We start from the raw sequence: 13,494 nt of genomic DNA on the forward strand, positions 1-13,494 counted from the left end.
AATGGACATTAGCCTTGGAATAAATTGTGACACAGGGGACTGTGTCCCAAGTTTTCTGTGCAATCCTTTCTTTAGCTCCAAACATACTGAGTTAAAAATGATATTTGTGTGTTGTCTGCACAGCCAGCCTGCGTTCTCTGGGGGCAGAAGTGCGGCTGACACCCAATTTGGTGTTTCTTGTCCCCAGGCCCAGCCTGTGAATGCCTGTTGGATGAATGAATGAAACTTGCCCCAGGCTACAATGAGAAAGACTTTTAAGAAGTGGAGGGATATGGGGAGGAGTGTGCAGACAGTGTGCAGTCTTGGCACAAATTAGTCTTAAACGGAAATCAAAGAGTGCACAGGGACTTGGCTTTGCTCACACATAGTTCTGGTAGAGCTAATGATTGTGTCCATCTTTCTACACTTGAAGTCATTTGACTTCCATTGCTGTTACATGCCACATCCAATCCACCGGCAAACTCTGTGGCCTCTACCTTCAAAATATACCTGCACTCCTCCCAGCACTTTTATTGGCACCTGCCCGGCCCAAGCAAACATTGCCTGTCCTCTGGATTGTTGGTGTCCCCTCTTTTTTTGTTTAAGATTTTATTTATTTGTTTTTAGAAAGGGAAGGGAGGGAGAGAAACATCAATGAGTGGTTGCTGGGGGTCAGGGCCTGCAACCCAGGCATGTACCCTGACTGGGAATTGAACTTGCGACACTTTGGTTTGCAGCCTGTGCTCAATCCACTGAGCTACGCCAGCCAGGGCCTGGTGTCCCTTCTTAAATCATCTCTCTACTTTGGCTCTTGCTTCCATATGTGTTCTCGATACAACTGCTGGAAAGATCCTTTTCAAACTTAAATCAGAGCATGTCACTGCTCAGCCCAGAACTTCCAGGGCTGTCCCATCCCCTGTAAGACCACATCCTTTCCTCACCCCATGAAGCCCAATAGCACCCCCTCCACTTTCATCTCTTCTCATTCTTCTGCTCCAGTATGGCCTTGCTGTTTCTGGAACACACCAAGGTTGCCCCGCCTCAGGGCCTTTGCTTGGCTCCCTCCTTCATGTCCTTCAGGTCCCTTCTAGGGGACACCTACCTCCCTTGACCAGTTTCTGTATGGTACCCTCTCTCAGGCACTGCATGACTTTTCTCCCATCAGCACAGTCATCCCTGACATAATGTAGTATGGGTTTTTAAAATTCTGCCCCCCTGACTGGACTGGGGGTCCACAGTGATAAGTAGGGATATTATTTCATTCACCAGTTTATTTGGAGGCTATTCCCTTTTTATAAAATGGGCATTTCTGGTCATCCTAACCAGGCTGTTCTGCGGTAGGGGACAGGATAGGAATTCTTGCTGTCTTGTGGCCTGCCTGAGTCACAGAGGTTTATCCCAAGGTGTGGAGTTGAAAGACAGATGGGCTTTGCCTATCTCCAGGACCCTCGGGACTTACTCAGCATCTATTTCCCACTGAAAGAGTCTATCTTTAGCACCCAAGAATTAGGTAGCATCATGGTCTGGCATCTTTTTTTTTTGATCTGCAGAGACAGTTCAATTAGAAATACTCAAAGCAATAAAACGAGTCCCATTTCATTAACGTCTGGCCTTTATTACAGAGCACTATTCTATGAAAACAAAGACCCAATTTAATCTAAGGTTAAGCCCTATTAATGGAACCCTTCAAGCAACAGCCTAGGCACCTATTCCTGGCACGACAGGATTTGTCGTCTTTGACTGTGCCCTACCTCCTCCACCCCCGTCTCTCCCCACCTCAGACTCTGGGCTTCCTGCCAGCATATGCCTCTCCAGTCAGGTCCGACTTCTAGGCCTCTAGGACCTCGCCCTTCCTGCCAGGATGGTGGCCAGAGTCATCTCTCTCTCCTCACCGCCCCGCCCCCCGCCCAGGCCAAGGTGACTGCTACAGATACGGGGCCACCGCACCCTCAAGTCCAAAGGTCTTCATTGTCTTGTCAGCACCCTAAATACACTTTAAACGTCTTTAAATTCTCCTGGTACGTTTAAAAGAGGGTCATTGTGGTATACAAGGCAGAGGCCACCTCCTCTCAGCTCAGTGTAATGGCGTTCAAGTCTCCTAAAATCTGAGACTTAGGCTCCCCCAACCCTCCTCACTCCCAGGGCAAAAGAACTACTACTCATGCCTCAGTTCGAAGGTTTCTTCTCCAAGAATCCTGCCTGGCATTCGACAGGAAGAATCGGGTCCCTTCTCCTGGGGGTCTCGTGCTCCCTCAGTCTCGGCAGTGATGACCCCGGGAGTCCGGGGCTGTGCCTGCGCCAGCTCCTTCCAGGGTCAGGGGCTCCTCCAGGGCAGGAGGGAAGCCGAAGAACGAGCGCAGTAGTGGCGTTCAAGATGCTGGGCCAATGAAGATGAGAGTCTAGCGGGAGGTGGTCGGGGAAACTACCACACGGGCTGCAGAGTGCTTCCAGTAGCGCCCCCGCGAGGCTCCGCCTCTCCCCACCGGTACTTCCGGTTCCGGTATGGGACGGAAGTGGGCGGGCAGCGGCGGCGGCTACGCGCGGAGGAGGTGGAGGTAGTGCCGGGCGACCGCTTCCCGCCCCCGAGCCGGTTCCGAACCGAGTGGATCTGAGGTCGGGCCCGGAGCTGAGCCGGCTGAGCGGGCGCCGAGCCCCCGCCATGGCCCGGAACACGCTGTCTTCGCGCTTCCGTCGGGTGGACATCGACGAGTTTGATGAGAACAAATTCGTGGACGAGCAGGAGGAGGCGGCGGCGGCGGCAGGCGAGCCAGGCCCGGACCCTAGCGAGGTGGACGGTCTCCTGCGGCAATATCCTTCCCCGGCGTGGCGGCTAGGGCTCTTCTTTGGCTCAGCCTTCCCACTTTCCTCCTCCCCCGGCCCCTAGGCTGACTCCCCACTCCTCTTTACCCCAGCCCCCTGTGGTCAGTCTCCCAACTCCCGATCCGGCTCTCCTCGGGCCATGTTCCTTCCGTCCGAATATCCCCGACTTGCCTCTGACTCGCCTCCCCAGTCCTCTTGTTCCTAGCCCCGGCCCCCGAAACCTCCCTCAGTAGCGCAGTCCCACGGTGTCCCTAGACCCTGGTGGGCCCGCGTGGTCGGCGGCTCCGGGAGCGTGCCGGCGCGCCTCCGGCCCCGCAGGCCGCTCACTCCTCCGCGAGGCCTCTCTTTTCTTTCCCCGTGCCGCCTCATCTCAGGCTGTCCCTTCCTTGGACGCACCATCACTCCGTCCCTCCATCCTTCCCTTGCAGGAAATGGGGTCAAGCTCGGGCTTCACCGGCGGGAGGGGCGGAGGTGAGCCACCGCTGAGTAATCGAGTGCCCTGGGCGGTTCCCGGGCACAGTCCTCTTGTCCCAGCTGCAGCACCACACGAAAATAGGTGGGTGTATGGTTGCGGGAAAGAAAGGACGCGGGCAGCGAAGGCTGAAGCCTTAGTGCATCCGTGAGGGCTGAGATTAGACCTTTCTACTTCTCACTCCCAGATCATTCTGACCCTCCAGCTTAATGCCGGTGTTTCCCACCTATTCTCAGCTTCCTAGGAACACCTTAGGCTTGGGACCTCGATGGCCTCAGCCATGTTCAACAAGTGAGTTTGGCTCCCTCCCCCCACCGAACAGCCGCCTTGTGCAGAAAGCAGTGGGAAAAACTAGTAGTTTGGTGCTAAGAAAAACCAGAGAGTACAATGTGAAATGTGAAAGTAGAGCCCCACGACTGGAAATGACTATTTTTGTGGCCGCAGCAAACGAGCCTTTAGAAAACAAGATTAAAAATAGAGGTGGTTTTCGCAGCCTGCTTGGTCCCTTAGCAGTTTGAACACAGGAAACTGACTTATTCTCAGAGGAAGGATTTTTCTTGATTCAAATAGTGTTACAGGAAGTGCCTGCCCCTCCCCCGCACTTGCCAGGGCAGGGTTGAAGGCTCATGCTGTATATAAATCAGGTTCTGAGTGTTTAATCGGTTGACTCAGCTTGCCTGGGGAGTCAGGCCCATAGACTGCCTTTGGGAGGAGTCCTGCAGTGTTCTTCCAGTGTGCCTTTAAGACAAAACCCTTCAGACTTTGTTTGGACGGGAATGTGTTTTCAAAGGTGGGGTACAAACTTGTATTTCCTGCCCCATCAGGATCACCTTGCGGAGTCCTTTGGTGAAATGGCGGCACGAGGTGGGCCCCATGAGGGGTGGTGGATTCTGCAGTATGGTGCAGGACCCACACTTGGGCAGGTGGTACCAAAAGGGCTGCAGGGTCAGGCCTGCGGCCCAGAACTGCCGGCAGATGGGGAGAACAGGGTCTGCCTATCTGCTCCCTGGGTCTCGGTGCTGTAGGGCCTTGTTGGAGGTCATCGCTTGCATGCCACTGACTAGTGATGGGTTTCTTGCGGCCGCTTGGAGGCCTAGGCGGAGCACATGCAGGGGTGGTAGTTTCTCCACTGCTGGCAATGTCAGGAGCCTTGTTACTATGGAGAGTGTACCTCTAGGGACTGGGGAAAGGAAGGTTAGCAGGTGAGAACTGAAATCCTAGCAAATGTGAGGCCCAGGGAAGGAGGAAGAACTAATGTTGACTGAGTCCTTACCATGTGCCAGGGATGGACCTCATGTTAGACCATTGAATTTAAACTATGGAACAGGCTTCTGGGAGTCAGGACGGAGGTGAGGGGAGTAGAAATAGGGGTTGATTGATTGGAGTGGGAAGTGCAGGAAGGAGGCCCCTGCGGCTGTGCACGGAAACGGGTCACAGTGGGAGATAACACAGGCGAAATGGATGGAGCATGGGCTGCACATCCACATGGACCCAGCTCTGTCATGCCATAGCTGTGTGACCTTGAGTAGCTCGCATACCCTCTCTGAAGCTCAGTGTCCTCTGTGAAAAGGAGGAGAATCATACTGCCTGGCAGGTTCCGTGGGAACATCGCTAGACGACATCCCAGAAGGCTCCAGCACACTGCTAGGCACACAGCGGGTGTTTTGGCCACGTGACGTGGGTCTGTGGGCGGAGTGCAGCAGGGGATGGTGAAAGGAGCTTGGCTCTGGAGGCAGGCATACTGGGCTCGAAGGCCAGCTGGACAGCTTTGTGACCTTGGGCAGGCCACTTCCCTTCGCTGAGCCTCAATTTCATTGCCTTTAAAATGAGAATAATGATTTTTGTTGCAAACAGCAAGTAGTCATTAGCAGTAATGACATGGGAAAGCACTTGGTACAGGATCTGAGTCCTTGCAGAGATTTTAAGTAGTATGAGTTCCTTTTCTTCCTCGCTGAAGCACCTTCTGGTCCTCAGGAGCAGGGTTCTGTTCAGAGTAGTGGTGGTGAGAGATTCTGCACTCTCCTGCCCCCGAGGAAATTTGTCAGTGTTTGGAGACATTTTCAATGTCATGGCTTGGGGGGTGTGCAGAGATCTAGAGGGTAGAGGCCAGGGAGGCTGCTAAATCCTGTCTGTTGCGTAGGGCCGACGCCACATATGTCGTCTGGTCTAAACTGTCATTGGTGCCATGGTTGAGAAACCCTGATGCAGAAGAGACGAGGGGCTTTGCCCAGCCCCCACGGCCTGTTCTGGGAAGGGCCGGAGGCCGGCTTGGTAAATGGTATGCCCTCCCTGCACCCTGTACCTCCCCAGCTGCCGAAGGTCCGCTGTCTGTCAACACCTACAGCGAATGCTTGGGTGGGTTCGTGCTGCAGAGAGGCAACGCCAGAGCAGTGACTTTTTGTCCCCACAGACTAGTCATGCTGCCCTTCCTTCCAAATGATTTTGCTTGCCAGCCGTGCTACAGAGTGAAGAGCACCAGCCCGTGTTTCCTTTCAAGCCTCGGAGTCTCTGCTTATGGCTCTGGAGCACCACATTAGAGGAGAATTCTGAGGTGGAAGTTACCGGGGGCTGATAACAGACTGGCCCTCGCCTGGCTGGGAAAGAGGAATTCCAGAGCTGACGGAGAGGGCGGTGGGCTGCCTCTCAGAGCCCAGCAGGCAGCCGGGAGCTTGGCAGGAGTGGCTTTGGGGTGCCATGGGCCCGCTCAGTGAGGATGGAGCCCATGCTAGGGCAGACAGGACAGCTTTGCTCCAGAGGCCCTGTTTACACGTGGGCATCGCTGCGTGAACAGGAGTCGGGACCCGATTGGGCAGAAGCCATTCCTTGTTCTATTTTTGAAGCCTTTTGGCTGCAGCCAGTGTTTCAGATGAGGAAATGAAAGTTGGCTGATGTAATTCAGTTTAAAATAGGTGTCACCTTCGGGGACCTAACCTAGATTGTAATTATCTTTTGAGTAGAGGCTATTCAGAACTCAGCAGAGAATCTGTCAGGATTGCAGCTAAGGCTTGGGGAATGAGGTGGGGAGGATTGGCCCATTTTTCGGCAAAAGTTCTTACAGACAAATGAATCTCGCTCCTGGTAGCATTTGGGACCTCGTTGGCCTGGGGAGGTCTTGGAAGAGGGAAGTTTCAGCACATTTTAATTTCTTTAGTAGTCAACTGATACAAAACATCGCATTAAGAGTGAGAAGACCCCGGTTAGTGCCTTTGTTCTTCGCTTTTGAGAATGAGAAGGTGAGGGCGATAACCTCACTCGGCTGTTGTGAGGACCCAGCAGGGCCGAGACGGGGCTGGGAATGAGCAGGTGCAAGCAGGCCCAGTAAGATTTTGCTGGAAGTTACCCCTCGGGGGCAGCTGGCTTTGCTACTACCTTCCAGGGGCAGGGAGGGAGTGTCCAGACGTGCTGCGAGGGGGGCGGGTTAGGAGGTGGCAGAAGGAGCGACACGCAGGGTTGGCAGAGGTGCCCTCCGTCCTCCGTGTGGCTCAGGGAAGCTGGTGGCCGCCCTCTGAACAGGCTGTGCCCTCTGAACAAGCCCCAGTGGGAGGTGGATGGATGAGAATAAAGTGCCATTTGACTCCACTGTCCTGAGCTGTTTTTGAGATGAGTTCATTAGTCAAAGCACGGACATGCTCGAGCCTAGCCATCCTTAACTGGTGGTGATGCACAGGGGACATGCTTCGGGCGTTTCATGCAGCCTTACGGAACTCGCCCGTCAACACCAAGAATCAAGCCGTGAAGGTAAAGGAGGCTGCGCTGCAGCTCTGCCGGGGGGTGTGGGGTCAGGGCTGCAGTTGTCTCCAGCTGAGCGTGAGCTCCTTGGGCCCGGGCAGCGGCAGCCCCGTCTCTGCGTCAGTGAGTAATCTACCAAGGCAGTGAGCTGGCATTGGGCAGCGCTTCCGCGGAAGCTGCCTGGTGTTCCCGACATCAAAGCTATCCGTGTTTGTAGCGAAAGCTCCCCAAAGCAACTGTTCACTCCTCCCCAGAGCCTCTTGGAGTGAGAAGCCAGCAGCTATAAATTAGCTTGCCATGTGAGACTTACCGGTGGTTATGCTTTTATAGGTATTGAGTAGGCTTTATTTGCATAAGGATTCTCAGTGCTTTTAAGATTTCCTGCCTTTTAAAGCTGGGTGAAAAGATAGAGTCATGCTTATTGCCTCCCTGAGGCTAACATTTCATCGCTGAAGCTAGAATTTGGTCCAGGGAAAGGGGTCTCAGAAGCGGGCATTCTGCCGTTTTGTGACAGCATCTTGATGTAGACAATGGCTGCACCTCTCAAAGGTGGAGGGGGATGGCCCCCGTTACTGGGGTGAACGCAGAGGGAAGCTGCAGCCAGATAAACCTGTTTACAAAACAGATCTCCCAGTCCTGCTCCTGTGGAGTCTAAGGCCTGGCCGGTCCCATCAGAGGTGGTGATGCTTCTCCCCAGTTAACGACTGATGACTTCCCCCAGGGTAGTGGAGCAACTTGCTGGCATAAGGGATGCTTTGAAATTTAAATCAGTAAGGAACGCCTGCCCTCTTGTTTTTTTAAGTATTCCAGACAAATTAGAAATGATGTGGTGTTTCTAGTGAGCTCTGGCCCCTTGGTTTGGGGTTGCTGGGCCACGGCTCTGGGCCTCACTCCCCTTCTCTGTCCTCTGCAGGAGCGCGCCCAAGGCGTGGTGCTGAAAGTGCTCACAAACTTTAAGAGCAGCGAAATTGAGCAGGCCGTGCAGTCACTGGACAGAAATGGCATTGACTTGCTAATGAAGTACATTTATAAAGGGTTTGAGAAGCCCTCAGAAAATAGCAGCGCAGTGCTACTCCAGTGGCATGAAAAGGTATGTGAACATACTGCCCACCAGGCAGCCCACCGACTCGCCCCAGCCCCAGGGTTCACAGCAGCAGGCCAGGTTTTCCAAAGCAAAGGTCAGACGGTCTGCTAGGCGTGTGAGGACGAGCGGCCACACCCAAAGCAACCTGGGCATTTGGTCACTTGCCTCTGCCAAGGAAGCGCTGGTAGGGGTCCACTGTCTATGGTGATCACTGTTGGTTTAGCTGCTGATTTATGCCAGGCAGGTCATGGGCAGATGGCTTGTCGTGTCCCAGGTGGGAGGGAGGCAGGCTAGTTGGTGGCGGGGGCTCCATAATACTCCTTGCTTTGGTGGAGGTGGTGGGGCAGGGGGCGCTTAGGCATGTAGGCTGAGCCGGCCAGCCAGCTCTCAGGGCTTCCTGCTCTGGCCCCAGCCTTACCGGGCTAGAGGGGTGGTGGCAGAAACCTGGACAATCACATAAAGGAAGGGGCCTTCACCTGGAGCAGGAAAAGCTGTGCTCGTCTTTTGCTCATGGTGGCACAGGAGCGAGGCTTTTCCTCAAGCCTGGGCCTTGCCTGTGTGTCAGTGTCCCCTCACCCAGAGCTGCAGGAAGCACGCCCACCGTCACGGCAGGCCAGGCTGTCCTTCCAGAAGGACTCCATTGTGTTTTAAGGAAGTGGTTCTCTTACTGGGGGGTCAGTCACTTGGGCAGCCTCAGTGCTGGGCCGGGGTTGTGGCCTTCGGTCCTGCTGGTAGGTATGCTGCCTGCTCTGCCAGACGGTGAGCTCAGGCTCAGGAGATGGGGGTGGCTGTGGTGTGGGGGTAACTGAGCAAGCCCTCCGCACGGTGTGGAGGCCAGGCCTTTTGAGCCCTTTAAGGCAACCTGGCTCTCAGCCCTACTGGCATTTCTTTTTTCTTCTTTTATTTCCTTTTTTTAAAGGGTTTATTTATTTACTTTTAGAGAGGGGAAGGGAGAAAGAGAAACATCAACATGTGGTTGCCTCTTGTGCTCCCCCTACTGGGGACCTGGCCCGAAACCCAGGCATACCATTTGACTCTGCCGACTGGGAATTGAACCAGTGACCCTTTGGTTCCCAGGCCAGCACTCAGTCCACTGAACCACACCAGCCAGGGCCCTATTGGCATTTCTAACTCGGGTGCCGTGAGATGGCCTCAATGGGCATGTGTTGGTTCCAGTCCCTGGGGCAGTGCCAGCAGGCTGGAAACAGTGAGCTTGTCAAAAGGGAAGTTTGGGGGCTTGTCAAAAGGGAAGTCTGTTGCCTCCTAACTGCGCCCATGCTCCTGCAGGAATCCTTTTCAGGAGGTCTGTGCCATGGTGGGACCTAGGTCAGGGAGAGCACCATCCTGTGTCCCCTGGCGAGCCAAGCCCCCCTCGTCCAACCAGGTTCTGACACGTGTCCTTTTCCTGCCCCCACAGGCATTAGCAGTAGGAGGACTAGGCTCCATTATAAGAGTTCTTACAGCAAGAAAGACTGTTTAAAAAAAAAAAAAGACTCATGTTACTTTGAGAAGAATTTTGGATGCACAGGCTGGTGAAGAAGGGATTGACAATGGACCACCTTCCCAGGAACTCCCAACTATTTCAGGACGTGCATCCGCTGAAGTGTATTTTATTTTCAAGGTGGAGGGAGAAATTGTCTTACTGTTTCCTAAATCCTTTGCAGGATCGATAGTCTATGCCTTTGTCCACGAATAATGCAGAACTGACATTGTGACTGTCTGCCAGAGTGGCTAGCCACCACTGTTGGTCAGGTGTGTCTGTGGGCACTGCCCGTTTAAAGTGGGGGAGGGATGGCGGGGCAGGTGCAGATCCAAGGGCTGCCACGAAGGGGCGAGCTGGTGTTTCTGAAGCGGAAACCCCCCGGGGGTTTGTACAGACGTCCCATCCTCCCAGAGAAGGCGGGCTCTCTTGGGTTCATTGTAAAGTGCCTGCTGCATCAATAAAGCTCTTGGCTTATTAGTATATACTCTGCGGTGTGTCTCATGTATGTAAAAAAAAGTGGCAGTGAATGGGACGGTAATGAATGAGGGATCGGCTGTTCCGGAACCCCCCGGGGACAAGTGAGGCCATCCAGCCTCTTGCACAGCAGTGCCTCAGGCCTGGGCCACCGTGCTGCGGCTGCTGTGGAGAGATGTTTTGCTGAATAAGTATTTATTGTTTTTACTCTTTTGATTTGTATGTAATTTTGGAGCTTATTTAATTTAATAAAGTGCCAAACATTCAATAATTGACCTAGGCTTTAAAAGTCTGTAGTTTGTGTGACTGCACTGGGAGCGGGCCTCAGACGGGCCTGGCCCCGTCTCCTGGCACTGGGTCAGGCTGTGTGGCAGGAGCATTCTCATCCTGGAGTCGACACGTTCTCTTTAAAGGACTGAAACCAGAAACAGGTAGCAGTCAGCCTATAAATATAAAAAGAACATTTTGTTCCCTATAGCTACTAACAGTGAGCCTCTTTGAAGAGCAAAGATACTTTCTCCTCGTAGCACACGCAACTACCCTGTCTCCTGTTAAAGGTAAGGACCCCGTTCCTACTCCTGAAGCTCTCCCCAGTCACCTGGGCCCGGGACACAGTGCGCCCAGCTCCTCTGCAGAACCCCCACCATTCTGGGGAGGTGGGCCCAGGCTGCCGGCTCACTCAGTTGCATATATTTATTCACTCAGACCCTATCTGGGGAGGAACTTGCTGAAAAAACACATGCTCTGTGGCTCTTGAAGTATACAAGATACAATGTTCTGGATTTATATTATAATAAGTCAGAAATATCGACACACCATACTGTATCAAGTAAAACCCACTGTAGTTGCATCTGGATTGAAGAGCTTTAATCAAAAAGTATATTGCACCACATGTGACTTTTCTACAGCAGTTTTAGATAATATAATCCCTATTTACAAATGGAAGGAGAGAAGATCCAATGCTTATAAAGGGCTATATATATTGTCTATCACAGAATGTTTATACACGTGAAAGTGCATTAAATCACTTAGAATTGTTACTCCACTCTTCCTCTTAAAGCTGAAGGAAGTTCAACATGCAAGAGGAAAGCCTCACCGGAGTGAATCCTCTCTAAGCAAGTCCAGACTTAGTGATGGCCCTGCATCTACACCTAAACCTGCCAGGGACGCGGGTAGGGGCCGGCCGAGAGGCCATGGAGGCGTTGGACGGGCTCCACAGCTGGGCTGTGGCTGCCTCGGGCAAGCCCTAAACTACCTGAATTTCAGGATTCTTTGTGGGAACAGCTGGAAAAGTTACGTCTTCCTCATCAAAATTAAAGAACAGAAGGGAGTCCTGGTTTGTGCCCCCAACAGGAAAGTGGAACATAGCATGCGAACAGGACAGACACCCGCAGGGAAGAGGTAGGTAAGCGAAGAAGGGCTCCCTCGGAGGGCAGCTAGCCCAAGCGGGGACAGAGGTGGTGCTGCCCTTGCTTGGTACTTGCAGGTCTGGAGATGTAGCAGGTTAACTCTGCAAACCCTCGTTTTTCTGTTGAGATACATTTTATATGTGTTAACTCTAAGCATCATTGAAGAGACGTAACTTCACATCATGGGATAATGATAAATTTAGGAGCTCTGGTTACTAATCCAGTTTTCTAACCAGTGAAACTCATCAGACTAAATCAGTAAAAGCTTTCTCTTTTGATTTGGTATTGTGGCTTATCCAAGGCGAGCATGTTCCCCCTTTTCAGGAATAGTCCAAGTCCTTGTCAGTCCCCACCAGTCTCGTCTGCAGCCCGCTGGAGCTGTCTGGGCCCCACACAGGAATGTAGTGTCATCTTAAGTATTTGGGGTAGGGTGAGGGGGAGAGGTGGTGGCGCCAGTACCAGGCAGACCACCTCCAACGTTTTGGCCAAGGCTGGGGGGAGGGACAACTGCTGCTGCCTCTGAGTAGAGCAGACTGTCCTTAACAGTAGAAAACCTGTGATTAGCATTTGCTCAGTGTTACAACCCAGAATCAAGAGCAAAGCAAATGAACCGCCACCACTGCTTCAGAGGGAGCAGATGCTACAGTATGCTAGTGAAATTACAAAGGGAAGGAATCCCAACCTTAGAAATAATTTCATCTTGATGCTCCAGTTTCCCTTAAGAACACCCCTTCCAATACAGAAGACATGTTTGTAATAGTGAAGAACTTAGCTATAAAAAATAGTTTAGAATGGTTTACCAGCAACCTATCCAAGACAAGTACATTCATTAAGAAGGCAATTGAGGGTATTTGGTACTAAGGATCTTTTGATATATTTGCGAGTATTCATCAGTAAAATGAGATACTGCCATCTTCATTGATCCACACTGACTCCAGATCTTAAGGATGTACACATTAAATTTCTAGGTTTTAGAAACAAAGGTAAAATGTTTTCTGGAGAAGAAAGGTCAAAAACCTCTTCTAATGCATCTGAACCCAAACATCCTTACAGGGAAGGGGAATTTTTAAAAGCCACCCCCCACCCCCCGAGTGGGCTCCTGGCAGGAGCAGGTGAGTCTGGCCTGCAGGGCACCATTTCAAGGGGCGCTCGGGGCATCCAGCACCAGCACGACAGGATGGATCAGCGGCCTCCTCTCTGCGAGATGCTGATGCTTCAGCTTTAAGCACTGACAAAGGTCGGAAACTCAGGTGCAGACATGCTGGCCGGAGCTGAGATTTTAGCAGCACTGGGAATGTGGGTAGTGCCAGGACCTCCCTGTTTGTGACCAGAGTGACAGGATCGGCTACCTCCTGAGGTTCACGTCAGTCTGAGGGAAGTGGACCTTAAGTCTTGTAAACAATGTTTAGACACTTGTACAAAATACTGCAGTTACAGTGATTAAAAACCCACCCAGACTGGTGTGTCAGTGTTCTTTTCACAGAAAAAGTGTCAGCCCGTGGAGCTCCATCCTCGGGTAGTTTCATCTAGGACCATGGTGTCCGCGGGCTGGAGATGGATGGCCGGATGCTGCCCTTGGGAGCTGGCTTGGACCCGAACCAGGACATCTGCGTTTGAAACAGGAAAGGCTCCTGAGATGAAAACCAGGTGTAGGTGCAGAGGGAGCTGAAAGAGCCCTCTCGGGACCCCTGGGCCACCCCCTCACGCCCTCCACACATCCTGACTCCAGCCGTGACCACAGCAGTGAAGACCTCGGCTGTGGTGACCAGTGTTGGGTCACTACATTCTAAGGAAGGGAGGGAAACTAGAGAAAGAGTTGACAAAAACAAGGGGCTAAAGTTGTAGGTAATTTTTCTTGAAATTGTTTTCTATTACAGAATTTACGCAGGTAGTTTGAACATTCTCTCTCTCTTTTAAAGTCTGGGTGCCGGGGCCAGGCCTGGAGCTATTGGTGAAGTGACACCAATGAAACTGCTTTGGAAAACAAGGTCTGCTGGCCAAGCCCAGCACAGACCTGGGGTCGGAGGGCACGTCCTCAGCAAAC

At 52.5% G+C, this 13,494-nt stretch overlaps 2 protein-coding genes across 4 annotated transcripts in view; one reads left to right on the forward strand and one right to left on the reverse strand.

The window, feature by feature from the left end:
* Positions 1 to 1,901: 1,901 nt before the first annotated feature.
* ARPC5L (actin related protein 2/3 complex subunit 5 like) lies at positions 1,902 to 10,049 on the forward strand. Its single transcript, XM_045846099.1, has 4 exons — positions 1,902 to 2,787; positions 6,937 to 7,009; positions 7,914 to 8,090; positions 9,502 to 10,049. Exons 1-4 carry the CDS (start codon positions 2,639 to 2,641, stop codon positions 9,562 to 9,564), a joined length of 462 nt encoding a protein of 153 aa, XP_045702055.1. The 5' UTR covers positions 1,902 to 2,638; the 3' UTR covers positions 9,565 to 10,049.
* Positions 10,050 to 10,886: 837 nt separating this feature from the next.
* Positions 10,887 to 13,494, reverse strand: part of GOLGA1 (golgin A1) — a 43,208-nt gene continuing 40,600 nt past the window's right edge. For all 3 annotated transcript variants that reach the window (XM_045846319.1, XM_045846320.1, XM_045846318.1), the window contains exon 23: positions 10,887 to 13,057. In XM_045846319.1, coding sequence (XP_045702275.1) covers positions 12,977 to 13,057 — 81 coding nt within the window. In that variant the 3' untranslated portion in view covers positions 10,887 to 12,976. The remainder of the gene's footprint in view (positions 13,058 to 13,494) is intronic.

This window comes from Phyllostomus hastatus, unplaced genomic scaffold (genome assembly GCF_019186645.2).
Source record: "Phyllostomus hastatus isolate PE091 unplaced genomic scaffold, TTU_PhHast_1.1 phas_contig_495, whole genome shotgun sequence".
NCBI lineage: Eukaryota > Metazoa > Chordata > Mammalia > Chiroptera > Phyllostomidae > Phyllostomus > Phyllostomus hastatus.

Bases quoted from the DNA above. Each gene is read 5' to 3' on its own strand.
- ARPC5L (XM_045846099.1), top strand. From the start codon at position 2,639: ATGGCCCGGAACACGCTGTCTTCGCGCTTCCGTCGGGTGGACATCGAC. The intron at 7,010-7,913 runs GTAAAGGAGGCT...TGTCCTCTGCAG, and splicing joins CCAAGAATCAAGCCGTGAAG to GAGCGCGCCCAAGGCGTGGT. The intron at 8,091-9,501 runs GTATGTGAACAT...CTGCCCCCACAG, and splicing joins TACTCCAGTGGCATGAAAAG to GCATTAGCAGTAGGAGGACT.